This window comes from Dermacentor albipictus, chromosome 5, assembly GCF_038994185.2.
Source record: "Dermacentor albipictus isolate Rhodes 1998 colony chromosome 5, USDA_Dalb.pri_finalv2, whole genome shotgun sequence".
NCBI lineage: Eukaryota > Metazoa > Arthropoda > Arachnida > Ixodida > Ixodidae > Dermacentor > Dermacentor albipictus.
In genome coordinates, this window is record NC_091825.1 from 34,910,215 (window position 1) to 34,937,755 (window position 27,541).

General features: G+C 44.8%; 1 protein-coding gene across 6 annotated transcripts in view; it reads left to right on the forward strand.

Moving 5' to 3' along the window:
- LOC135908089 (glycerate kinase) overlaps positions 1–27,541 on the forward strand; it is a 62,631-nt gene that overhangs the window by 19,142 nt on the left and 15,948 nt on the right. For 5 of the 6 annotated variants that reach the window (XM_070538347.1, XM_065439836.2, XM_065439838.2 and 2 more), the window contains 3 exons: positions 1,891–2,090; positions 9,712–9,912; positions 13,672–13,863. In XM_070538347.1, the coding sequence (XP_070394448.1) occupies positions 1,891–2,090; positions 9,712–9,912; positions 13,672–13,863 (593 nt within the window). The remainder of the gene's footprint in view (positions 1–1,890; positions 2,091–9,711; positions 9,913–13,671; positions 13,864–27,541) is intronic. The other variant, XM_065439837.2, reaches the window with a different exon arrangement.

Genomic DNA, 27,541 nt, shown 5'->3' on the forward strand with positions numbered 1-27,541 from the left:
TCATCTGCTCTTCACTATTACCTCTTTCTAATCCATACCACTGTCTTCCAGTCGCGTTTAGTAATGTTATGCCTACTATTTTCTCTCTAACTCTGTTTCTGTTGAGGCTAACCTCAATATATTGAATACGAATATAACAAATTAGCAGATATAACAATGTAAATCTAATAATTTTCGTTCTCACATTAGCGTTAGTTAACATGCTTATAATGAATGTAGGACATAACGTAGATATTTTCGTGTCTGATGTGATTTCATTATAATAAGTGTTACATTCTATCCCATGTAATCTAAGATATCCGTGGACATCCCCCACAAGTCCGAATGTCATTAACCAGCGGCCGGCAACTACAAGACAAAAACAAGACCAGCATCACCAGGCAAAAACAATGCAATTTATTTCTGGCTCAGGAATATATAGAAAAAAAAAGGACGAGATAGACGCAAGAAATGGCCCTGGGCACATGCATTGGGAGGTCCTACTTGACATGGATTGTTATCTACAGAAACAAGGTTCCACTTATTCCATCACTCGTTGTGCTAGTCCTTAACTCCTTGGTTAACCTTTTTGCCCTCTAAGCTGCAGCCCCTTAAGTTAGTACTACTGGTAGAATGCACTAATTGTACACTTTTCTTTCCAAGGATATCAATCCTTGCCCCCCTTACTCAATGCCCGACAGGGCCTGTAAGGTGTTTTCTAAATAAAATAAATAAAAATAAATATAAATAATCGTGGCTTGATAGTGCCTTCCATTTATGCTATGACACATTTCTATTTCCTTGAAGGTTTCCTTCTCATGATCTGGCTCCAATGTGACTTCAGCACAGGTTAAACACGTTGACTATCAATCATGAACTCTTGTTCACTTGGCAGAGTATTCAACATTTGTCTTCTACACTTATCATCATCATCACATATTTTTTATGTCCACTACAGCCTCTTCCAGTGATTTCATTTTATGCCTACCAATTTGCTAATATCATCTCAAGTTTTCTCAATAGTAATCCGCAAACCTACCTTTTGACTCTGCCAGTTCAAACCCTCAGTCATTTTTTGCAAGCCCTCTCTATCGTTGCTGAACAGGATGATCTCATCTGCAAACTGCAGGTTGCTGAGATGCCTCCCATTGATCCTTGCGCCTAACCTTTCCCAGTCTAAGAGCTTGAATACTTGTTCACGTGTGCAGTGACCAGCAAAGAAGAGAATGTCTCTTCTTCTGACCATTCTGAATGAGCATCTCTTTCTCTCTTATTGTGAAGAATTATGTAGCTGTAAGATATCTAGATATTTTCTTGGACATTCCCAGAAATTAAATGCTTCTCTTTGGTTCCAAGGACTCCAAAAAATTACAATGCTCCCACGTATTGACACTCGTTTTGGTTCCATTGAGTATTGGTACCATGTTCATGCTGGTACAGCCACACCTCATTATAACAAAACTTGTTGCATAAGTGAAAGGAGAGTCATTATATCCTACATTTGTTATAAGCATATACTTTGTTACGTGCTGGTATCAGTGAAAAAACATTGCAGATTTACTTTGTTGTATCTGATAATTTGTTATACTAATTTGTTGTAGTTTGTTGTATCAAGGTTTGACTGAGTCCTTGCACGAGGTTTCACAATAGGCCCCACGTTTGCGCAAAGTTTGCATTTGGCTAAGTTTGCACATTTGAGGGATTAAGTTCCTTACTACTGGGTCCATTATAAATCAGTGCGAGCAGTTTATTTGGTTCAATGCATGGCCTGCACTTACAACATGCGCATGTTGCCTTACTTAATATGCTAGTTGTGAGTGAGCATGTCTGGTGTCTTCTTCGTCCCCATCTGTCATGTTACCGCTGATCTGCAATGAATCCCTGTCTTTGACTTGGCGGGGAGGAATGCAGGGGGTGGCTCAGCACTGCTGCCTTACCCAGTGCCGCCACTGACCCTGAAGGACATCAAGAAGGTCACCCAACTGCTGCAGTCCAGCGGCGCCCGCATCACCGAGGTGAACGCGGTGCGCAAGCGCCTCTCAGCCGTCCAAGGTGGTGGCCTGCTGCGACAGACCACGGCTCAAATGCTCTCGCTCATCCTCTCTGATGTGGTGAGTGCTGACTCACCACAAGACAGTACTGTCGACCCGAGAGAAACTTATGTTGATCTAGGGACACCTTACGCATTGAAAGCAAGAGGTTAATGACATCTCCCATGGTTGAGGAAAATCATGGTTGAGAATTGTGCAGGAACCATCAAGGATGATTGTCGATGTAAATCAAGAGCCAAACGCAAATGCGAACGTTCGTGTTCAGGGCCAAGTCTCACAGTATACCAGAGGCATTCTTGCTCGGCACAGCACCTTGGTTACTCTTTCAACTATTCTTGGGCGTAGATGCATTTGGAGAGCATCTTATAGCGCTTTAAATTAAAGGAAATTTAAAACCCTACACTTGTTTTATAAATAAGCAACAAAGGACTGGGAAAGGTAATGGTGATGCAAACGGCAAAGCTTCTAGAAATGCATTTGCAATACATGTTTTTTGTGCACATAAGCAACAAAGGGCTGGCAAAATGAATGGCAAGGCAAGCTGCAAAGCTCCTTGGGAGGTATTAATTTTATTAAAAGAATGATGCACCTGAAGGCATACATTTCTTGCAGTAAGGGTGTTTAAGTTGCATTTGTTGCTTTATAGCGTAGTTCCATAGAGAACAGAGCTGGTCACTGGCACATTTGCAATGGTTGGAGAGTGGCTATATAAGCTGATTCCTTCAATGTGTATTGTATGAATGGATGTTTTTACAATTCAGCTATGTCCATCTGCATACCCACGCCTCAGCTGCATTCCAAGCTACGCTGCCATTATCACAGGGCAGGTGTGCAAAGCGAGTGAGTGATCCCTTGCATGATTCGTGGCAGTTTTTTTTTTACCTTGAGGGACTCCACAATAGTTTTGTAGGTGTTCTGGGCAACAATATTCGTTATGGATACACTTCAGCAGTTTGTGGTACAGACTGCAAGCAGTTTTGTTGACGAAAACGACCTTGTAAACTAATGCTTGAGTGACAGGCTGAGCGTTTGGGACGAGTCTCATGCCGGACATTTTCTGTACTGTCGATTGCACAAACCGGCATGAAATGTTGAACATACTGGACTGGTGTGGCCCACACGATCGACTCATAAAAAGATACATCATGTTATCAGTGAGCCATCACACATTTCTAGCTGAGTGAGGTAAGCCTGCGTAACAGCACAGCACCAGTGCGGTGAACATTCAAATCGCATTTGCGGCCCTACGACTGATTCGGCAGTGTTGGCGATGTTTTTATCTACCGGTATGTATATCACAGGGCTTCTATCATTGGCTGAAAAATGCGTTACCGCGTGCAGGTGGAAACAGCTGTATGGTTACATGGGGCCATAGAAAAGGAGGAATGTCACCATACAGCCTCTTGGAATGCATCATACGAGACCAAAGCAATGCATTCATAGTGTCACATTATAAGCAACTCGTGAGTCTTCTTTATGCAGGCAAATGAAGCTTTATGCACCTGACAAAACAATGTGTTGCATACACTTGCTTTAATTCTGTGCCCCCTTACCATGCCATGCGCTGCATATCTTAAGATAAAAACGACACTTGGCCTGCAGTTAACTCGCAGTATGTGTTGTGGGGATGCACGACTCTCACGCGTCCCCTGATACGTTGCTTGTTTTCCCGCATAGCTCCCGTCTCCTGTAATCCGGCTTCGCCGCGTAACCTGGGGCCCTCGGCGGTCGGTGTGGTTGAAGCGCAGTACAAGAGATGGCATGAGTGTTGCGCTGCTAACGCCGCCTCACGGCGGGGTTACTTGGGCACGGAAAGGAGAAGGCGCTTCCTCTTTGGCTGCGGGTCGGCGAGCGCCGCAAACATCCAGCGCGTGCATCGCTCCCTGCTTCTGCGAGACCGTCTCGCGTGGCCTCCTTTGAACGCCCCATGCTGGATCCATCTAGTCGTTGGGATCCAGCATGGGGCGAACATATTCGCTCGCTATCCGGTGCGTTGAGTCGGACTTCTAGATTTAGATGAAAATAAAAGCTGGTGCTTCTCTCAAATCTAAGTTCCAAGTGGCCTGCATGTCGCATTCGGCATGTTGCCTTTGCATCGGTGAATGAAAACAGTGTTATTGCTACACGTGAGCAAATATGCGCACCCTAGAGCAGGATGGTGAGAAGCTACTTCAACAACACAAGCGGAGAAAAAAAATTAAAAACAGGGACGGCTGTCGTGAGCGACCTCGTAGTGGTGAGAAGCGGAGGGAGCGTGCGTGTATTGGCCATCAAAATTAGTTGAAGTAGCAGCCGCTAAAGGGGTCGATTACTGGAAGGCAGTCCTTTCACTAATAGGCAGTGTGCCGTTTCAGCAAAAATGTGGGCAGTAGCAAAAAAAAAAGTTTGATTTTCTTTAAAGAGAAAAGGTGTCTGCAACTGCAAAAAAGAAAAGTCCAACCTCATTCTGAATGAGAATCAATTTACTCAATTTTGACATCAGGGTGATGATGCGGGTGCCAACTAAGAGAAGGCTTGACAGTACGAGCCCCCTACAAGAAGCATTGTCTTCGTGATCACTCATATGAACAGGCAGTATCAAGGTAAGGACAGTGACAACAACAAAACAAAGATGAACAGAATAGAATATTTTTATTTTACGACAACAGTTGGGAGATCCTCCAGGTGAAAAGCTATACAAAATATTTTGGGCATGTATGAAGACCTTTTAAGTCAGGAGAACAGCTTTTCATTATATAAAATGTACATAATGTTGCCAGCAATTGCACAATTTACAAATACATAGTCACAAAATAAGCATTAGTTACATCTAATTTGTGAAACATGTAACACAAATTGCACAGTAGTGTGCACAATCTTCATAATACTGCAAGAAAAAATTCACTGATGATAACGATACTCCCTAATTTGAAATTTGAGCGCAGCCCTATACATGTTTTCATTTCGCAACATATTGGCTGGTGTAGACTATCTGTCTCGTGTGGCACATTGCATACAGTGTGAAGAGTGTTGCAGCTGCCTCACTAATCAGGAGATCGCACGAAGCAGTGCGCGGGTGACGCGTGGGCGCAATTCCCGGTAGCTGCCACAGGCAGACGTCTGCTCATGCTGTGCTTTGTTTCCATATATCGCATCAGTGGACGTGCTCTCTTCATGCCATCGGTAAACAGTGTGCTACTCTGGCACCATCTCGTAGTGGTCATCTCCGCAGAGCCCGTCTTGCGCAGCACTGCGCTTTTCTTACACTTTTTTCCACACCCTCCTCCTCTCTTTGATATCAGCATCTTTATGCTCCCACTGTGCTCCGCATTCACTCTTTTATCCTTCGATGTGCTCATTCACTCGGTTACGCCGAGGGAGGACGCCGATTCAGAACACAGGAACGGACACCTCAGTGCTGCGCTATAAAATTCGAGGGGCACGTGCCTACGTGGATGAATGTGAAAGCATTGCGACCACCGTGTGATGCTTAGCTCTTTCAGTCGTTGAGCAACTAGTTCTTGGCAAACCTAGTTCTTGGTTCGACTCCCAACAAGGGACATGGATTCGAGTACCTCAACTAACTCTACCTTAATTAAGTGTGACGTAATTAACCCCACCTTAATTAATACGAAGGGTCGTAATGAATTCTATATTAATTAAACCTGTACATTATCCCAACCTTAATCAACCATGCTTTAATTAACTTCACCTTAATTAACACCAAAGATTGTGGATTCAACTTCCATGAATTGTTGTGGGTTTTGAGTGCCTTAATTAACTGTATCTTAATTAACTGTACCTTAATTAACATTGTTACAATATATTTAGCTGCACATTAAAGAACCCCAGGTGGTCAAAATTAATCCGTAGTCCCCCACTACGGTGTGCCTCGTAATCAGATCATGGTTTTGGCACATAAGACCCCATAATGTAGCTTGTTTAATTAACTTTGTCTTAATTAACACTAAAGATCATGGGTTCGATTCCCACCAGAAGTTGTGAGTTCGAGTGCTTTGACTCTATCTTAATCAACTGTGCCTTAATTACCTTTCCCTAATTAACACCAAAGGTTGTGTGTTTGTATGACTGAATTAACTATAGCTTAACTGTGGCTTGATTAACTTCACCATAATTAATACCGAAGGTCGTGAGTTCGACTCCCACCAAAGATCAAGGATTCATAGCCTTTTTGGACGATCATGTGGTCACGTCAATGCTGACAACACCAGATTGTCTGCCTCATGAGTCATATAATACTTCCGCATTAATAGCAAAGAAGCAGTATGCACACACATTCTAAATAAAACGATGTTTTCTTTTCCTGGCCTCGTAGGAGATAAAATTGTCGCAAATGCCTGTTCATGAAATGAAATACAAAACAAATTGAAATATGAAATATAAAATACAGATTGCAGAGTAGTGCTCGTAATCTTCACATTGCTGCGAGAACAACGAGGAACCAATATGTACGCATGTTGTAAATAAAATGACAAGGTGTTTTTTTTTCCTGAAGACACATATAATAAAATTATGTCTAATGCATGTTCACAAAATGCTGCCGTATTTGTTCTTAGGTAAAGGTAGTGAAATTACTATTTTTATCTTTTCACTTATTTAATAGTGAAGGCATTTGGTACATCAGTGACTGCTTCATGTAGTTATTCCGACTATAAAGTACTGCCCACTTATCTTTACCATGGGTATGCAGATCACTGTATTGCCGCTTCAGCAGTAACAGACACTTTAAAAATGCCCTAAATTTTTCTGAGGAGAAGTGAGAATGGAACAATTGGAATTCAAAAATATTTGTAGTTTTTATTATTTTATATCTCGTGAAGAGCGGGACAGTGCTATGCAAATAAGGAACATTTGCTATGTATCAAAATGCTCATTTTTTGCGGAAGAAAGAGTTTGTATGTTACTCTGCATATATAGTTGTGCTCCACACAAGAGTACAAGAGTTCAGGTGTAACGTGACCAGCATATGATAAATTTGTAGCTTTGCTTTACCCAGGAAAAAATGATAGTAACATGACATCGCACCTGCACCAGATGATACCAATTTCGCCTTCAACTCAACGTGATGCGTCCAGCTCAGGGCAGCTGAAAATACAGTCCCAAGCACTTAGTTAATTTGTGCGCCATCAAGTAATAATTTTACAGCGAAGCTGTTAGCCGCTCATTGGTCGGCATTGTTCATGTTGTCGTCCATGGGCAAGAATGTGGGCCAATCCCAGAAGTAGCACTATACCGGGCCGACCCGCAGCAGAGGTGAAGCAAGCACACATTCTTTGGAATTATTCACACAGCATACAAAACAGCATTCATTTCAATAAAAAACAAGCATCCAAACCACATATTACAGCGAAGCTGTTAGCCTCTCGTTGGTCGGCATTGTTCATGCTGTCGTCCGTGGGCAAGAATGTGGGCCGATCCCAGAAGTAGCGCAATACCAGGCTGACCCGCAGTGCTAACAGGATAGAAATGGTGCAAAGCTAATTTCATTTATAACAGCTTCGGATGTACTTCAGTGACAGACCTCTTAGCAAAAGCAAGCCTGCCACCATTAATGCAAAGAAACCATGCATCACGACTAAAATTCCTTTTTCAACTTATTAAAGGTCATTATGAGGCAGATCTCATGGGAATAATTACTTTTTCATCTGGTTATGCTACTAGGCAACGACATAGCCGAACAATAACCCCATTTAGTACACGTAATAATGGTTTTAAGTATTCCTTCTTTCCACGAGCATTGGTTGAATGGAATCATGTAACCAATGACCAAGTTTTAAAATCATCACTTTCGACGTTTATTTCAAGTACTGAGTAAAAATTTTCTATCTTGCTGTGCCACTGCTATGTTCAAGCTCTGTTGACCTGATTTGTAATGTGTTCATTGCCTATGCTATGGTGTTCTTTACATATGTATTGTTTCCCACGCTGCTAAAATCCCCAATGGGGATTACAGTATAGATAAATAACCTGCCGTGGTTGCTCAGTGGCTATGGTGTTGGGCTGCTGAGCACGAGGTCGCGGGATCGAATCCCGGCCACGGCGGCCGCATTTCGATGGGGGCGAAATGCGAAAACACCCATGTGCTTAGATTTAGATGCATGTTAAAGAACCCCAGGTGGTCAAAATTTCCGGAGTCCTCCACTACGGCGTGCCTCATAATCAGAAAGTGGTTTTGGCACGTAAAACCCCAAATATAAATAAAAAATAAATAGTATAGATTAATAAATAAATAAATAAAAATAAAGGTGAAGCAAGCATACATTCTTTGGAATCACTCACACAGCATACAAAACAGCATTCGTTTCAGTAAAGAACAAGCACAAGACAAGCATCCGAACCACATATTACAGCGAAGCTGTTAGCCTCTCGTTGGTCGGCATTATAGATGTCGTCTGTGGGCAAAGATGTGGGCCAATCCCAGAGGTAGTACAATACTGAGTTGTCCCCCCTGGCAGAGGTGAAGCAGACTTCAAGCACTCAGCAAAGTGAAGCGAAAAGTACTTACATTCTTTGGAATCACGCATACAACATACAGAACAGCATTCATTTCAATAAAGAAAAACAACAAAACAAGCATCCGAATGTTTCCCGCTACAGACTAGTGTTGCGCAAGCTGCCATGGCAACGGCAGCTTGCGACTTGGGGAGTGACGTCACTAGCCTTTTGTACATAAAAGAATCAGCCTAGCAACTAATTTCACTGTTGTTGTAGCGCTGCTGTGGGTAGGCACCGCACTGTTAGAACTCCCATGGAGCAGCGTGAATACAAGGGATGCCAAAGGGAAAAAGAAATGGCCATACGACCAGCGGCGGCATGCAGTCAAAACTGCCATTACTACCATTACTCTAAGGTGATAAAGTATTGCATAGCCCCCAGTCGGCAGTTGTAGGGGGGTTTCCAACATCTTTGCTGGACATCCAGTTTCGCAGGGTCGGGATGGCGAGTAAATTTTTTTTTTCTGATCCAGGCAGACTTACCGGCCTCTGGTCTTGAAAAGAATTGCTTTCATTGTTTTTTACGATTGATTTTGAGGCCATTATGGAAAGACCAAGTGGAGAGGCCCGAAAGTGTTGGGTTGGCGTGTCAGGCAACCTCACCAACATTTTCATCAAAGAACATAAAAGAGAAGAAAATAAAAGTAAGGTTTTGTTGTGTAGTTGGGACAAAAATTTTGGTGTGTGATAATTAGTAAGATATGCACACATTTCAAACAAAGAACAAATGAAAACTGAATACATAGGTATACAACTGTTTTCAAGAAACAAGTAAGCATTAAAAAACACCTGGACGCAACTCGTATTGAGTGCCTCTGAAGGTGTTGAGCCCTGGCATAATTAAGTAAAACATAAAGACTTGCTAATGTACACGATAAGACAATTTACAAAAAAAAGAAAAAGAAAGATGGGGAACAAATATTGCAAGTGGTGATGCGCATGTGCCTGGGAAAAAATTTGTTTAGCTTTTCATGCTGACCTTAGGTTTATTTAGCTGTAGATTGGAAATACTGGGCCCTGACAAATTAGATTGCGTTTTCGCTTCCTGTATTGAAAACCAACCAACCACAAGGTTCTCGTTTTCATATAGTCATCACATCTGACTGATCTCCTTTGAGTCCAGATTGTACTGCATGTGCTTTTTGTGTCCCTTGTGTGAATTGTCACTGGCCATTTGCAATTGTCAGGTGGATGATCCACTGGGAAGCATCGCTAGTGGTCCGACGGTGCCCAACAAGGACGACCCGGGTCTGCCGCTGCGGCTGCTGGACAAGTACCACATACGGGACAAAGTGGCGCCAATCATAGTGGAAGTGCTGGAACGCGTCGTGTCCCACCTGGGTCCACCCACCACGCAGTCCTTGAACGTTCTCATCGGCAACAACAAAGTGAGCCAGGCCGTGCCACTAGTTGTGATGCACACAAACGTGTACAATCATTGCATTCTACTCGTTCCAATGCATGGGCCAGAAACATGGAAGCTAATGAAGAAGTTTGAGCCAAAGTGAACGACTGCAATGAGTGATGGAACGAAAAACGATGGGCTTAAGGTTAAGAGACAGGAAGACAGTGGTACGACTACAGAGTAAATGGGGGTAGGCAATATCCTAGTTGAGATTAAAGGGACACAAAAGGGAAAAAATGGTTTCATGTGTGTCAGTAAATTACCCCTCTACAAATTAAAAACACCACCCTTACCATGATAAGATGTTTGGTAAGCCAAAAAAAGTGCAATAACAAAGGACGGGTGGCAATGCCTTCTTGGAAGTTCCCTCAGCAGCTTTCTGTGACACCATGGGTTTTAACAGCCTTTTCTAGGGCCTAGTTATTTCTTTGGTGGTACAGATACACTAACTTGTGTTCTAAAGGAGCCAAGAACTGAACATGGTGTGTTTCAAGAACTTCTGCTGAGCCAATGCGGTCTAAATACGAAAAAATACTTCGAAATCTGGGACGTCCCAGTGGCGTCCCAGCATTGGGAATTCGGCACGAAATTAAAAAACTGAAACATTGACCTTCATTTTCTCTTCTTTAATCAACCTGTTATTTCGAAATGAATGACAACAGGGTTTTCAAAGAACATTTATCTGTCTAAACAGGCTTAGTGTTTTGCTTTAGCGTCCCTTTAGGAGGAAGGATTGGAGTTGTGCAGGCCATATAATGTATGGCATTCTTAGATGGCAGAGTTACAACATGGGTGCTATTGGAAGGGAAGCATAGTCTAGTATGTCAGAGAACTAGGTGGCATGATGAAATTGGTAAATTTGCATGCGTAAGATGGAATCAGTCGTTGCAAGGTAAGGATAATTAGTAGGAGTGTTCGAATATTCAAAACATTTGACTAACAAATTGAATAGTGACCTATTTGTAAATGCGACTATTTCTCGAATACTTTTAGAATACTTCAAGATGTCAACTGTGCCCACTGAAATATCAAATTTGAGCAAAAGTACGGTAAATTTTCACCCCGGCGAGCATAGTATATAAAACATGAGAACTTGTGTCGCGGGGCAGGCTATGTTGCTTAAGTATCCATACTTTAAAGGCTCTACAGCAGTCATTTGCACTCTCTGAAGGGTCATGTGCAGGCGAAGAAATTGCGTGTTGGCTCCTAATGCTTCATTTGACTTTTAACGCGTAAGCATTCATTGGTGAGTACCCCAGCCCCACCACGCAAAAAGTATAGTGCCTTATATCTCCACAAAAATGCATAATTTACAAACTTAAGGCATTTACTCATTACAATAGTGTAAATGTAGATGATTGGTAGCTTTATAAGCCACAAGGAGCAGTTGAAAAAAAAAAAGTTACCAGAGATAATTTTGTTAGCAAAACTATGTCTATGATGCGAAAAGCGTGACCCCTTACCCAAAGGAATACATAGGGCTCCATAGAAAATGCATGGGTAAGCCTAAAGTAGGCGTGGGCCAACTGTAATTTCGGGGTGGGCCAACTTGAAACTGTGGGGTCTGATGTGGGATTCTCACACCGTACTCTTGGGACAAAGGAACGACAACACAGTAGTGCAAACAATCACAAGGGCATTTATTGCACCTTTCATACATCAATACCTGCTAGCCGAGTTGCTATCCACAAAACATGCCGATGGGCGCGCGACAAATATAGAAGTCCGACTCACCGCGTCCTCGCGAGCGAATATGTTCGCCCCATGCTGGATCCCAACGCCTGGTCGTTCGCGTGTATGGTCACGCGAATCGTAGCGCGTTCGAAGGCGGCCACGCGAGGCGGTCTCGCAGATGCATCGGTCGCCGCGCGCTCGCGAGAGACGTCCCCCGCCGCGCGCCGACCCGCCGGGAAAGAGGGTCGCTGCACGTGCTGGACGGCACGTCTGTCCCGCTTGCTGCCTCGAACCCAAGAGAGCAAGCGCCTTCCTTTCGGCGCCCAAGTAACCTCGCGGCGTTAGCCGCGCAACACTCGCGCCATCTCTCGGACTGCGCCTGTACCATTCCGACCGCCGCGTATGCGGCGAAGCCGCACTACAGGAGACGCGCTATGCGGGAAAAACATCAAGGGAGGCGCGAGGGTCGCGCATCCCCACAAAACGTGAGGGTTGGCAAACCTAAAGGTACTGACAACCAATTTTCATCTACCTAGTCTTTTATGCTGCAATGCATAGCTCACCCTCGGTAGTGTTTACACCTGCAGCGGTTACTTCCAAAAGTGCGTGGATATTTTGTAAGCAGAATTTTTCGACCTGATCAGCCATTGTGAGAGTTATGAGAGTTTATTGCATTTTTGTCATCGTCATGGCGACATATGTGTTTGTTCAGAACATATGTCTAGACAATTTTGGCATAAAATATTGCATCAACAGTGGTTCAGTATAGAAGAAGGCAAAATACAGTACAAGAGGCATACTTGACACAGAGTAGCAGGGATGTGTGCTTTAGCCAGCCTTCGGGATCCTTGCGTGCTGATGAAATTTCATTCATCAATAGCCAAATGAATATAGTGGTGTTATCCACTATATTGTGGATAACAATAGAGTGGATATAGTGGCTTGTGGTGTTACCCTTTGTGCCTGTATAGCGATCTTGTCCGTGTCTCGGCTTCCTCTTGCACTTTGTCAACTTGCACCCCTGTATGTCACACCCAGTTCACATACACCAAACAGCCCAGTTTCCTTTCATGCTGCATTTAGACTGTGCCACAGTTTCATGCCTCGCTCTGGTTTCTCAAAGCATGATCAACTACAGAAAAAAGTTGCAGTGTCGCCGAAAAGGTGAAGTAAGGTTCATAGTTTTATCGACTGCATAAAATTCAGTAAGTATTCGCTTGCCAATATATTGGCAAGTATATGGCATCACGGGGGCACAGACAAACGGGAACAGCCTTCACTAGATGACCACTAACACGCACTGTCGCAACGCTGGCATGATGAAGAGCGCCAGAAGCGGGGAGCGAACGCCTTGTGCTGCCTCTACTTTCACCGCATCTCTGAAACTTGAGGTTACGTTACCTCCAACACTAGTTGTGCGACAACACAGTGAGCACGAAGCCACCAGCCATCTCGGCTCTGCCTTAGGCTGGCTAGGATATGGTGCATGTGCACAGCCACGTGGATAGCTGTGTGCGGCCGTGGCCATACTAGAGCGCACTCCCAGAAGTGGCCGGAAACTGCCACGTAATGCTGTACTTTCGCATTTATGTGTTCAGGCTAGCAAACAAAGCTTTTACCTAAACAAACTTGAGAGATCTGCAACTTGTTCAGGAACTCTTGTATGCATGTAACCATGCCATTCCATCAAACAGTAGATTTTTCATGTCTATAAAAGGAAGACTGGCAATGAGAACCAGCTGTAAAATGTATAATGAGAACCGGCTGTAAAATGTATTGTGTCATGGTTCCTTTTCTAAGGGGCTGAGGAGAATATACAATTCTTATTCTGTAAGAAATGCATTTTTATGTAGGCTTCTTTTATGTCTTATGTCCTAGCATTTTCACATATGCTTTGTTTAAACCTTTACGTAATTTTTTTTAGGTAGGTAAGACATACCAAGGTGCCTTTGATTTTGTTGGAAGTTCAGCACAGCATACGTGGCTGTCCTCTTTACTTTTTTGAATGCATGCTGGGCTAGTCCGCTGAACCCAATAATGCTTGGCTGCCATTTATCATCACTGGCAGGTGATGTCTCGTGCTGTGTGTCTGTTGGCTCGCCAGAGGGGCTACCAGTCGTACCTGCTGACAACCTCGCTTGTGGGCGAGTCATGCACTGTGGGCAAGGCCATAGCACAGCTGGCCTTCTACGTGTGCTACGGCGGTTCTGAGGTGCCTGTCCCACACGACCCAGTCACTGAGATTGCTCAACACCTTCAGGTGATCGCATTTTTCCTTCCCACTGAACAGCAACAACAATAATAATAATCACCACTAGTACACAAGTAACTGTATATAAGAGAGGTACCATTATTGCTATAGAGGTTTACTTATCTGCATCAAGCCAATTTGATTACAAGAGATTACAAGGAATACTGTCATCATTTGCTGGTTCATGGGTTATCATCCAGGACTTTAACATGCACTCAGGAAATTCAATCATCAATGGAAAAACCAGAAGCTTGGTATTGTTTACATCCAGCAACGAACTCTGGTTTTTTAATGTTGACATTCCTACTTTTTTATGTTGTTTGGCATACAGTAGGTGCCTTGACTTTGCTTTTTCAAGCACTGGTCAAGTGATATTGTGCAACAAAAAACGACATTAACGTAAGAGAAGAAGACACACCAGAAGACACGCTTGGTGTGCCTTCTTCTCTTACGTCCGTGTCGTGCGCAATATCACTTGTGTATTGGATTACCAACTTGCCCGGAATGCTGCTCTCATCAACCACTGGCTCTGTCTTGCGGAAAGGTCACTCTGTTTGCTCATGTTGTCATTCACCCTGTAATATACAAATGTGAGAAAGTCACATTGGAGGAGTTTGTAAGGACAGCCCACTAGTAACAGATGTCAACTCATTTAATGCCTGAAAGCATTCTGCCGGCCGTACTATGCTCAAGCACACACCATTGATAGCGGGTCTAATGCCAGCAGATATGTGCATCTCCTCAGTCTACTGACAGAGGGTGCTACGAGTTCTTGCAGGTATAATTGGTGAAACATTGCTAAATAGATGGCAGGCTAGATTGGATGCACCTATAAAATGGAGTGTATACAAGACAGTACGGGAGCTTGTGTAATATGCCATTCTTTCTGTATGTGTTTCTGTGCGCTCCTAGTGTCTGTCTAAAAAAAGTCATATTGCAATAACTAAAACAACCAGCAACCACTTGGCAAAATGAAAAACTAACCATTGACCATGTCATGCTGAATGTATATACCGATTCTTGTTGGATAACCAAAGCGAACAGCATTGCACTTGGTCAGTGCTCACTGTGGCCTAATTCCGGCGCACTAACTTACCACCATTTTACATTATGACTGGTGCTGTTTACCATGACCAGATGGAGCCACCAGCTGCATCATATGTGCTCAGGACCAGCTGAGCACTTGAAGTGCTGATAGCTGCCCTTCTGCCTGTGTAAGTGCGTGTAAGTGACATTGTAATCATATTCAGGGCAAGAGAAGTCCCCTCTCCTCATTTAACAAGCGCAAACAAAAAATAAAGAAAGTGAAAAGGGAAAAGATTGAACTTCGCGTTTCCTTGGCACGGCCCTTGTTTCCTGTGTCACGTCACTGCAAACACGTCACTGCAATGCTCTCAGAGCATCTCGAGAAGCCCAGTCATTCCAGGGACATATATTATTGCCACCAGACGTCATTATTAATGCAAAAGCACCAAATGGCCCATTGAGTAAAAAAGCTGGCGTCTGTAGCAGTGAAACGGCTCCTAAATTCCCATTGGCTGCAATGCCATGTCACAAGCACACCTTGACAGAGCAGACGGGGCAAAACGGAGTTGTGTGAGTGGAGAGGGCATCGGTGTGTTGCCAGGTCACTAGCGCGTCTCAACGTAGCAGATATTGCAATGCGACGAGTTTCATTGCTGAGGCAGTCGCATGATGCGCCCGTGTGGGTGCCGCGGTCTCACTCTCGGAAGCTGGCGCATGGTCCGTATCTCTCTCTCTCTTTCTCATCTCCACTGGGCTTAGCAGCTGTGTGTGCTTTGCTGGCCTTGGTGGCCGCCGCTCCTTCCTTGGTCTCTGGTCATGCAGGACGTCGGTGGCATGTGGCGTTGGCACGGCAAGCTGCTGCTGCTTGTTGGCTCGGGCAGCACGTAGCTCTATATAGGGTATGTTACTCGCAGCTAAATACTCGAAGGACCGCTCAGCGGTGTTCAATTGGACACTAATGCTTTTGCGTTCACATCTCAAAAAGTGCTTAGGTGCCTTAGGAGTTTTGATACATTTACCACTTAAATTCCTGCAGATTGAGTTAGTGATTCAATTGTAAACCAGACAGTGGGCAACATACGAGACATTGACCCGCATTCATTGCATGGTTTCACCGATATTGAAGTGTGTGCCACATATTTTAAAGCGATTACTTTCTTTAACTATATAAAATTCAGTGGTTGTTTGTCCCTCATTCATCTTTTAACCACATATGCAAGCATCTCATTGAGTGAGAAATGTGGACAGGTAGGCATAATATAAAGAAGGTGGTACAAAGTGGCAAGGACTGAGAGTGCTGGATTTCTGCTCGAATAGCTCAACACAGGACACCATATATGAGTCAATGAATGCATAAATGGGTGAATGAATAAATGTCATTAAGACAAAATGTATAATAGAATACAGCGGACTTCCATTAATTCGATCCCGACAAAAGGTCCCGCCTGGTGCCCATGCATTTCTATGGGCTCAAGCGTTCATTAATTTGATCTTAAAATTGGCATTCGCTGGATAATTCGAACTCCACCAGTCAGCGCCCACGTGCCTGACTCCTATGATAACCCCACTAACGACCCCATTAGTGGCAGCGTCTGTCTTGGCGGAGCTTAGTGGACAGCGAATTTGTTGAACACATATCATCCCTCATTGAAAACGCCTATTTTCAGCCCATCATAAGAAGGATTCCAAGCAAGAACGGTAGCGATTATGGTATTTACCCTATTTTAATGTACTCCTCTTGTTTTTTAAGGGGATCGGGCGGAAAATTGCCTGCGCAGTGCTATCGGATACGAAACCAAAACTGCCTTCGCGGCGTTCGCACGCTTTGCCGCATAATATGGCTGTACGACGGCAAGGCTGACTTAAGCGACCGTGCGGCGAAGCCAACTTTAGGAAACCGGGCGCCATTAAAAAAATTGGCAGTGGCTTAGCTCAGCTATGCCAGGATACACTTAGCGAAAGCTAAGGCATCCTTGGTTAATCTTGATTGCAAGTCCAGGTTAGTCTGGTTGTCTACCTATGTTGCGGCGTTTAGCCAGTCGTTCGGCGCGCTGTTCGTCTGTTTCCTGGGCGATTCGTTTCCTCATCATCTCGTTCCGATATCTATTCCAGGCCTCTTCCTGCTTATCAGAATTGTCGCCGTCTATACTGCCGCCTCAACTGTGGTTGCGGCGCATGCGAGCTCTCCTTTTCAGTCCTCCGACATGTTATCAGGCATGCGACGCAGCTGGCGAAGCGAGCGGAGGTGAGCGCAACAACGAGGAATGCGATGTGACGTCATACCAAATGGCGACGGCGGAAAGGCGCGGCGCTGTGCAGCGGCGGAGCACCTGTGGGTCAGTGCAATGCTCGGTGCTACTAGTGGCGCATGCGCACTAGTGAGTAGGGAGGGAGAGAGAGGGAGAAATATCCGCGGCGAGGCGCGCGTTGTGACGTCATATGCCTCCTCGGAGCACCGCCACGGTGAAATCGCAAGTTCGCAACCAGTAAAGCTTTCGCTTTAAAGAAAGAAAAAAGACGTTTATGCATTAGGTTTCTACTTTGTTTAGAAGATTTAATGTAATTCCTACGTTAGTTTTCTACTTCAAATACATCGAAATTGGGAGCGCGATTGATTCTCTAGATACATCGAAATTGGGAGTGCATTTAATTCGACAGCGTGTAAGGCTCGAGTGAATACTGCCAACCCAAACTGACAGCCAACGGTTGGAAAACAGCTGGGGTGATGTCGGCTGCCTACTGTGGTTGCAGTGAAAAAGTCTCGCCAAGGTTGCTTGCCGACTACGTGGGTGGCCAAGACACGTGTGACTGAGGTTGCTATACGACCATTCTCCAGGGCCAACTGCAAGAGATTGCTATGCGAAGTATGCGATTGCTATGCGTCATGCCGAAGTACGTTGCCAATGTACTGTATCAGGCCCTCCATGAATAAGGAGTTTTTTCAATGCTTAGATGAGTGCAGTATGGTGCATTCCCTAAACCATTGTGCCACATAATATATCCACATTTTTTTTCTTAAATGTTTTTTGCCTATATGTAATTTTCCATTTTGTATAGTTGCCTCTCTACTGTGATATCTTTAATGGCACCAAGCGTCACCTTTAATGTAAGGCAGATGCATCCACAGTCTTTTTAATATGAGTATTCATATTTTGATAACATGGTTCCAGTGGTCCATTTGCTCCAGTCTGTGGGCACAGGGTTATGTGGCACAATTGAGCTCCAGCACTTTGTGTGATTTTTTGTAAGATAACAGTTTTGTAACAAATTTATAAATGAATATGCTCCCTGTAATGCAGCACATTTTGTACTGTGCATTCTGTACAGCAATGAGGATGGACTTGTTAAGAATGGACTTGTCTTGTTATCGGTCAGGAATATGCAGTTTCATAAGTATAACATATGCTAGAAATCCATCTAAGCCCAATGTAGGCCCAGACATAAGCCAACCTACAAATTGCCATGGGCCATTGCAGTGAAAACACTTCATCCGTAGGACATCCAAATTATGTCTCAATGTCTATGCATCATTTTGGAGACAAATAGGACATCCACCAGATGTCCAGTTTCGTATATCCTATCATGAATGTCCCAAGGATATTGCACATGGACCTGTTTTGGATATCCCAGCACGAATGTCCCAAGGTTATCCCGTATTGACCTTTTTTTGGCATATGTGTGAATATTTCCTCCAATTGAGGATTTGTCTTTGAGTTTCTTCGTAACATAATTTTGTTGTCTCGCATTTTTGAATTACAATCTGAAGCTATCGTGTCTGCAACTCATGTGTACATCATACTTTACAAATTTTCTGACACAGTTTACTTGAAAAACTCCAGTCAGTTCAAGAAATCACTTGTGCTTGATGGAAGGCCTAGACGAATAGTATGCTGCACTTCAGATGTGTGTGTATGGGTAAAATGTGCACAAAAGTTTGGGGCACGCAATGCTTAACCAAAGATTCCCACCCAGACAGCCTGGGTAGAGATGGAGCGCCGGGGTAAATGTATTGAATGATGCTGCATTGATAACTTCATGAAAGCTCTGGGACGCGGCACCTCTGAGTGCCAAGTCGTCTTCCCATCTGACAATGGTCCCTTTAAGAGTGGAACGCGATAGCATTCAAAGACCCCTTAGTACTTTTCATGCTTCCCGGCAACTGCAGCTTATGTAACCATAATGCTTACCGGGAAATGCTGGCCGCGAATGCTATGCAAGAAGGCAAGCTTTCTGGTAGAAACACGGCCTCTCGCGTGGGTTGATCTGTTGTTATTGTTTCGCACTTTTAATATTTCAGTCTGAGAAGAGCTAACATAAAGTACATGCACTGTTGGTGTTTTTTCTTTTCCATTACATTTGTTTGTGGGCTGCGTTCTCAAAATTCCAAGTAATAACTTTGTAAATAATTAAAAACAAGATGTGAGCAACTTTGGCGGTAGAGAAGTGGTTGGGTATGCGTAGTTCAGAATTTGGTTTGAAATTTTTTCGCCGAAACGACGTCCAACACTGACATGGCACGCTGACGCCTACGCGGGACGCCGACACCGGATTTCCTGCGATGTGGGCTCCTTAACGCTGTCGCATTAGGATGTATATGTTCTCGCTGCATGGGCATGTTGCATTTGTCAGAAAGTGTCTGCTGTCTGCAAATGCAAACGTAACAGACATTATGGCAAACACTGTGCAAAAGGCCCTAACATGTCCGTAAAATGTATGCAGCATGTCCCCATGACGTCCCTCACATATGTGCAAGGGATGCTTGCAGGACATAGAAAACATGGCCAAACAGTCATGTGAGACATCCGCAGGAGATATTCGACACATGCCTAGGATATCCACATCCTAGCAGAGGATGTCCATAAGATATTGATAAGATGTCACTGTTGTCACTTGGATGTTAGGTTCAATGTAGGCCAACCATAAGCCAACCTGCAAATTTTCATGGGCCATGCTAAAGTTCAGTGTAGGTGCAGACATGGGCCAACCTTGAAGTTGTCATGGGCCATGCTCGATTTGATGCAGGCCCAGATGTGGGCCGACCTACAGATCACCCTGGTCCTTGCTAGGTTGGCAGTCAGCCAGGTTGGCAGCAATGATAGGCCCAAGGTTGGCACCCTAATAATTGGCCAATGTAATGCTCATGTCAATCCCCAATAATGACCCAACCGAAATGGCCAAGCGTGGCCCACACGTGGCCTGGTTGGCCACTATATACTTGCGCGACATTGGGCCAAGCAAATTTTGCCCATTGGAAAATGAATCAGTGGTCTGTTTTGACATCTTCTGCATATTGTTTAATTCAACCTGCTGGATAATTTGATCAATTTCATCGGTCCCGTCAGAGTCAAATTAATGGAAGTCAACTATATAATGATATACAAGGGGACGTCCCGAGGTCAGAGACTGTAATGTAATGAATCGGCTTATAAATATATAATGAACCTGCTTATATAGCCATCTGCACTAGCTCTTGAAATATGTCAGTGACCGTTTCTGTTCTCTACAGAATCATGCAATGAAAGAACAAACAGTTCCTAAGAGCTTCACTGCAACAAATACAGTAGAACCTCATTGCTACTGTTATTGTACAACCCAGATTGGCGCCAGTCAGAAGAAGACAATTTGATGTGTAGAGGTGGAGTCTCTCTCGACAGCCATCTTGTTTATGCATCGTTGTCCCTCGTGTAAATATTATAAACACAGTTTTATATGTGACTTCTGCAACATAAAAAATTGGTGAGAGGTGGGGGGTACCCACGAGAAACTGCAATGGAGCTCTGCAGTGGTCATCACCTCGCACCGGACAATATTACGGATGAAACAGGACCTTCCATGGTCAACGCCTACAACCCTGATGGTCATGCTGGATCAGCCGCAGGATGCAGGACTGTTCTGCGGCACCAACCGCCTTGACGTGGAAGAATGAATCACCACATATGAGCGTATAAGGGCCCAAAAAAAATGGGATCAGATAGTTATGTTGGCTAACTTGGTCTTCTACCTACAAGGCACAGCGAAGGTGTGGTATGACAACCACGAGGAAGAGCTTAACGATTGGGACATGTGTAAACTGAAGCGGAGGGACTTGTTCGGCCATCCTGCCAGGTGGAAGAGCACTGCTAAGAAAAAACTAGCGACCCGTTCCCAGACGTCCACAGAATTACATGTCTCTTACATCCAGGACGTGCTGGCTCTGTGCTGTAAGGCCGACAGCGATATGACCGAGTCAGACAAGGTTGTGCATGCACTCAAGGGGATCACTGATGATGCTTTCAACGTGCTCATGTGCGAAAACTGTGAAACAGTACAGAACACCATAAAAGGGTGTCAGCGCTTTGAACAGGCAAAGAGTCATCGCATTGCAACGCCATTCGCACATCTGCTGAACACAGCTGCAACATCCTCTTGTTACGACAGGCTAGGAGTGCAGTGACCATCATCATCAGATGACCCGACACGGATAGTGCGGTGAGAACTTGAAGCCATGGCACCTGCAGCCCTTTTTTCTTGCTCCGGTGAGTTGAACAACTTGCCTACAACACCATTTGTGAAGGCAATAGTCCGCGAGGAACTGGCTAATCTTGGAGTTTATTCTGTATGTGCTTTTTCTGCTTCACAGCTGTCTCATGTTTCAGGTCCATTGACTGGTCTTTGGTATACTGCACGGTACCGAAATCCAGCTGAGTGGCGAACTGCAGACGATCGGCCAATCTGATTTGCCTGCCAACGTATTGGTCACACTGCGCGCCATTGCAACAACCTACTGTCTTCTCCCCTCTGCGACCAGTTATTATCACCCCAAACAGAGCGAGCGTCGTTACCAGCCTCCATTGGCACCACAACAGCCAAACAATGACGCTTTTGCTCCTTGGAATGGTCCCTCATCGTCAATGCAACATCACCAGTCCCATTCGCAACCTGCTCGTCGACCGTCATCCCTATCGCGGTAGGCTCATCGCCCACCGTCCCCAATGCAGCCCCCGACACCCGTCACCACAAAACTAAGCGATGCAGCTCCCAGAGGTGACGCTGCATTGGTGACTTCACCGCAAAACCCTCTGATCACTTTGCCGACCAAACAGAACTTGATAGACGTTTTAGTCGATGGAGTCAGTGTCCCAGCACTCATTGACACTGCCGTGCTCATGTCCGAGATGATTGTCCAATTGTGCTGATGCCTGAAGAATGTTCTTACACCCGCTGCATCATGCAACCTCCGCGTTGCCGACGGAGAGATGCCTATCGTGCTTGGAAAGTGCACCACTTGCATCGGCATCGCGAGGCGCCTAACGACAGTTTTGTTTGCCATTTTGGAATAATGTCCTTACAACGTTATACTCACCTCAGGCTTTTTATCGTCCCATTCAGCGCTCTTTGATTGCGTGTCTAGTGTCATTCAGCTTGAACTGCCCCATGGCTGCTATAGTCCACCAGTCACACAACCATGGTTATGCTCTCCCATAGACATCCGCCTGTCGCCTCAAGCCACTACATACGTCACTCCCATCTGTTCCTGACAGCGTCGATGTACTACGTCCCACTGCTGACATACTGCTTGAAAGAAATTTGGCTGTTGCTCATACCGTGCTCACTGTTACAAGCAATCAGACTTCGCTCCTGCTCCTTAACTTTAACTGCTCAACTCAAATTCTTCTCAGACACATGTCTTTAAGCAACATCTCGCCTGTGAATTATTGCAAGATATCAGCTCTTGATGCTGAAATTCCGTCGCGCTGTACAGGAACCTCCGACTCACCGACTCTCATAGACGAACTTAGCAAGATAATTGCACCTGATCTTCTTCTGGCACAAGCTGCTGACCTCCACCATCTTTTGAAAACTTACCGCTACATTTTTTACTTTGATGGCTGCGCTTTAGCCCAGACATCGCTGGTCACCCATCGTATTTATACCGGAGATGCCAATCCGATACTTCCCCGGCCATATTATGTTTCACATGCTGAAAGATAAGTGATATAACGAGAAGTCGATAAGACGTTAGCTAAAGGCGTTATTGAGCCATCTTGCAGTCCGTAGGTGTCTCCTGTTGTGCTTTTCAAGAACAAGGACGGCAGTTGGTACTTTTGTGTGGATTACAGACACTTCAACAAAATCACACAAGGATGTTGACCCCCTTGCCACGTATTGATGACCCCTTGGACTACTTGCACAGAGCCACATACTTTTCATCAATAGACCTCCGATAGTCTATTAGCAAATGTCAGTAGCTGACATGGACCGTGAGAAAACTGCCTTTGTAACACCTGATGGCCTCTAACAATTCAAGGTTATGCCATTCGGCCTTTTTAATGCCCTGGCAACCTTTGAAAGAATGATGGATCTTTTACTTCGCAGCTATAACTGGTCCACAAGTCTGTGTCATCTAGACAATGTGATAGTCTTTTCACCAACTTTCACGAGTCATCTACTGCATCTATCAGCTATTCTTGCTGTTTTCAGACGTGCCAGCCTACAATTTAACTTATCCAAGTGGCACTTTGTACATCATCAAATTACCGTTCTTCGCCATCTTGTCAGTGCCATTGGTGTTCAACCTGACACTGACAAGATTCACGCTGTCCAGAACTTCCTGTTCCATCTTCCGCCACAGATGTAAGAAGCTTTTTTGGGCTATGCTAAGATTTCCGTCGTTCTATCAAGAATTTTGCCAAAATCTCTCGCCCACTCACCAATTTACTTAAGAAGAACATTCCTTTCACATGGGGCCTTGCTCAAACCAGAACTTGCTCTGTCCTAGTACGCTTGCTCATGGCTCCCCCATTGCTGGCTCATTGTGATCCATCTGCCACCACTGAACTGCACATGGATGCCAGTGGCCATGGAATTTATCTATTTATTTATTTTATTTATTTACTTAACATAAGGGCCCCTAGGGCCAGTATATAGGGGGGGGGGGGGAATTTACACCATCCAAATTTGCATCACATACAACAGAAAAGAAAAAGGCACACACAGAAAACTGGCACATCGTACAGTTGCAAAAGGGAGAAAAACATCACGGCAACGCACCATTCGGCTTAGCATAACAAAATTCGATAATTATCTACTCTGCTGACATGGATGTCTTACATGAATCGAGTCATAGTCTTTACATTCAAATTACTGCACTGTTCTTGATTCAAGATGGGCAAGTAGGGCTTTCTGGAAAGGAGTACTACTTTCCCTTATTGTCACAACGTTTTCCGGTAACACATTCCATTATTTAATTGATAACAAAAGGAGGGAAGTTTGATATTTTACTGTTTTTGCGAAAATAGGTGATACCTTGTGTATGTGATCAGTACATGTGAAAATATGATGCGCAGGAACAATGTGTGTAGCCGCAAATCCAGAGTCACCAAAATATAAAGAGTGGAAAAAAGACTAATGTAAGAACTTGCATCTAGTGTCAACGTTTAAAAGATTAAGTGTGTGCTTTAAAAGGGGAACCCTGGTGTGTGTTGAGTAAGAAGATAAAATAAACCTAGCAGCCTTATTCTGAACTGATTCCAGGCGTTTTGTAAGACTAGCGTTATTTGAATGCCATATGATTGATGCATATTTTAAAGAAGACCTTATCAGGGATGTGTATGCATGCATTTTCATTTCCGAGTTTGCGTGTGATAGTCAGTGCTTAAAAGGGCCCTGAACCACTTTTTATCGAAGTGGAGAAAGACATTTGAAGTGAAGATAGGCTATTTCAGAACCACTTTGCCGCAAAAAGTACTTGAATGCATTCAGCAGAAGCGGAGTTATCGGCAATCAAACACGGCCTCAGCTGTGCTCCCCTTCCACCTTCAATATCTTGCAGTGCAAAGGCTACGGTGGAGACGTCACCAAGGCGCGCAGTTTAAATTTTCGATTTTGTGCCTATGCCACACTAAACATAAGTCAAACGCGGCTGTCCTCAGAGAGCCACTGGACTTGTGGCGGCACCTTGCGGCAGCCACGGTCTGGCCGAGCGCAGCGACCAATAGCAGCCACGTATTGGAGTGTGATTTATGACGAAATAGAGCATACAGAAAAGAGTGAGGAGCATTGGGGTTTTTGAAACGAGAGCGTTTGAAAAAAAGGTGACTTCGTGCTCCGCTTGCGAGCTCCACGGACCGCCCACGACAGCAGAACTTGGCTGAGATGTTGACAACAGCATATGCTACCCGCGGACTGTGTTATTTCACCAAGCCTGAGGGGTGGATCAGGGCCCCTTTAAGGAGGCCTAGCTTTTTAAAGGCTTTTCTCATGACATAATGTACATGTTTGTCCCAAGCTAAGTCAGATATGAAAAATACTCCCAAATATTTAAAACCCTCAACCTGTTCGATCAGAGTATTGTCAATCATATAAAAATTACGGGGCGTCTTAGTGAGCGTGGAAAAAGAAACGTGTGTGGCTGTACTTTTTCAATGGCCGTGTAATGCAGAGTGTGTAATTGCGTATGTCAGTCACCTCCTGTCACCTGCCGGGAGGAATTTTTCAATTACAGAATGGGAGTGGCTGGCGTTAGTTTGGGCAGTTCTCAAATTCCATCCCTACTTGTATGACCACACATTTTCCATGGTTACCGATCACCAATCCTTGTGCTGCCTCTCCTCGCTTAAAGACCCCATGGACAATTGGGTAGATGGGCGGTACTGCTCCAAGAATATTCATTTGCTGTTTTATACAAGTAAGGCAGTTTGTACAGGGACAGCGACTGCCTCTCTCGACATTCTGTTGACCACCCTGAATACGACATGCATGCTTGTGTCCTGGCCATTTCTGATCTGCACGACATCCGCACTGAACAACGGCGTGATGACTGCTTATGTGTTCTCATCGATCGTCTAAACTCTAGACATTCGGAGCCCATGCTGCACTTTGTCGTGCTCTGCGACAATGTTTTCTACCGTCGCAGCTTATGCCCCGAAGGACCAGAATTTTTACTCGTTGTACCATGCCATCTCCGGACATCCGTTCTTGAGCATATGCATGACTCCCCTACTCCAGGCAACCTCGGTGTTTCACGTACTTATGACCGCGTACAGCGCCGCTTCTACCAGCCTAGCCGGTACGGCTTGGTGCACCACTATGTTGCAGCCTGTACGCTCTGTCAGCACCGCAGAAAACCTGCTGTGCTGCCCACTGGACGCCTTTGCCCCATCGATGTGCCCTCAGAACCATTCTTTCGCGTCGGTCTCGATCTTCTCAGCCTTTTTCCTACATCGAAATCTGGCAATAAGTGGGTCGTTGTCGTGACTGATCACACGACCCGGTACGTGATCATGCAAGCTTTCCGCACAAGCTGTACAACTGAGGCGGCAGATTTCCCTTTACATCACGCCATCCTCCATCACAGCGCACCTCTGCAGCTCCTCACTGATTGTGGCTGCACCTTCTTGTCCTGAGTAGTTGAAGACGTACTTCACTGCTGTTCTGCAGAGCGCAAGCTTTCCAGTGCCAGCACCCGCAGACAAACAGATTGATGGAGCGGCTCAATCGCACATTGACAGAATTGCTATCTATGTATGTTTCTGATGACCACAGTTATTGGGACAGCATGTTACCCTTCAGGTCCTTCGCCTATAATTTGTCCCGTCACGAGATCGCTGGCTTTTCACCCTTTTACCTTCTGTTCGGCCACCACTCTTCTTTGCCTTTTGACACACTGCTTCCTTCCTGGACAGGCACTCCCACTGAATATTCTCAAGACGTCTTCGCTCTGGCTTCCATGGCATGTCAGATTACCAGCTCCCGGCTCACTGACTCTCAGGCCACAGAAGATCCAGTACGGCAGCGGACACCGGGACGTTCGATTTTCTCCTGGCTCCACTGTGCTTCTATGGACACTGTGTCGGTGTGTTGGCTTGTCTGAAAAGCTGCTGCAACACTACACAGGGCCCTACACGATATTGCATCAGCTTGGCGATTTCAACTACGAGATCACTCCACTGGACTCGCAAATCCCCAAAAACGTTGTGCTTGGGTCCCAGCTGAAGCCTTACTTTGCTGCAAGTTCACCTCCCTTATAGTTAGCACCGAGATAGCGCCTTTACAGGCCGGGGTTATGTTATGGCGCAACCCGGAGTGGCGCACATCAGAAGAAGACAATTTGATGTGTAGAGGTAGAATCATTCTCGACAGTCATCTTGTTTATGCATTGTTCTCTCTCATGTAAATATTGTAATTACATCTTTCTATGTGACTTCTGCAACCTAACAATATGATCCCATTTCAACATTCACGATTGGAAGACATGACCCAATACAGTTATGCTTTTTTTTTACCTAATAATGTGTTCCCGGAAAACACAATCTTTTGATAATGTTCAGAAAATCGCGAAACTGTGATCATAGGATATGTTTGCCGGCTGCTATATCCTATATAAACAAGAAAAGGCTCGACGCATGCGTGATCGAGAACAGTTGCCACCAACCACATCAGCTTCCCTGCAATACTCGCCTGGCCATTTCATGGGAAAATGCCATCAGCGCACACTCGGTTTCCTCTTCTGGTACAAGCAACTCTTTTTGCAGGTGATCACTCATCGAGATTCACAGCTGTCACTTCCAGCCCTATTGCGATAAGCATCTTCACCTGTCTGTTTCATAGTGCTTGTGGCATGATGCCATTGGATAAGCGCACTGCATGCTTTTACTAGGCAATCGCATTGCACATGTCATTG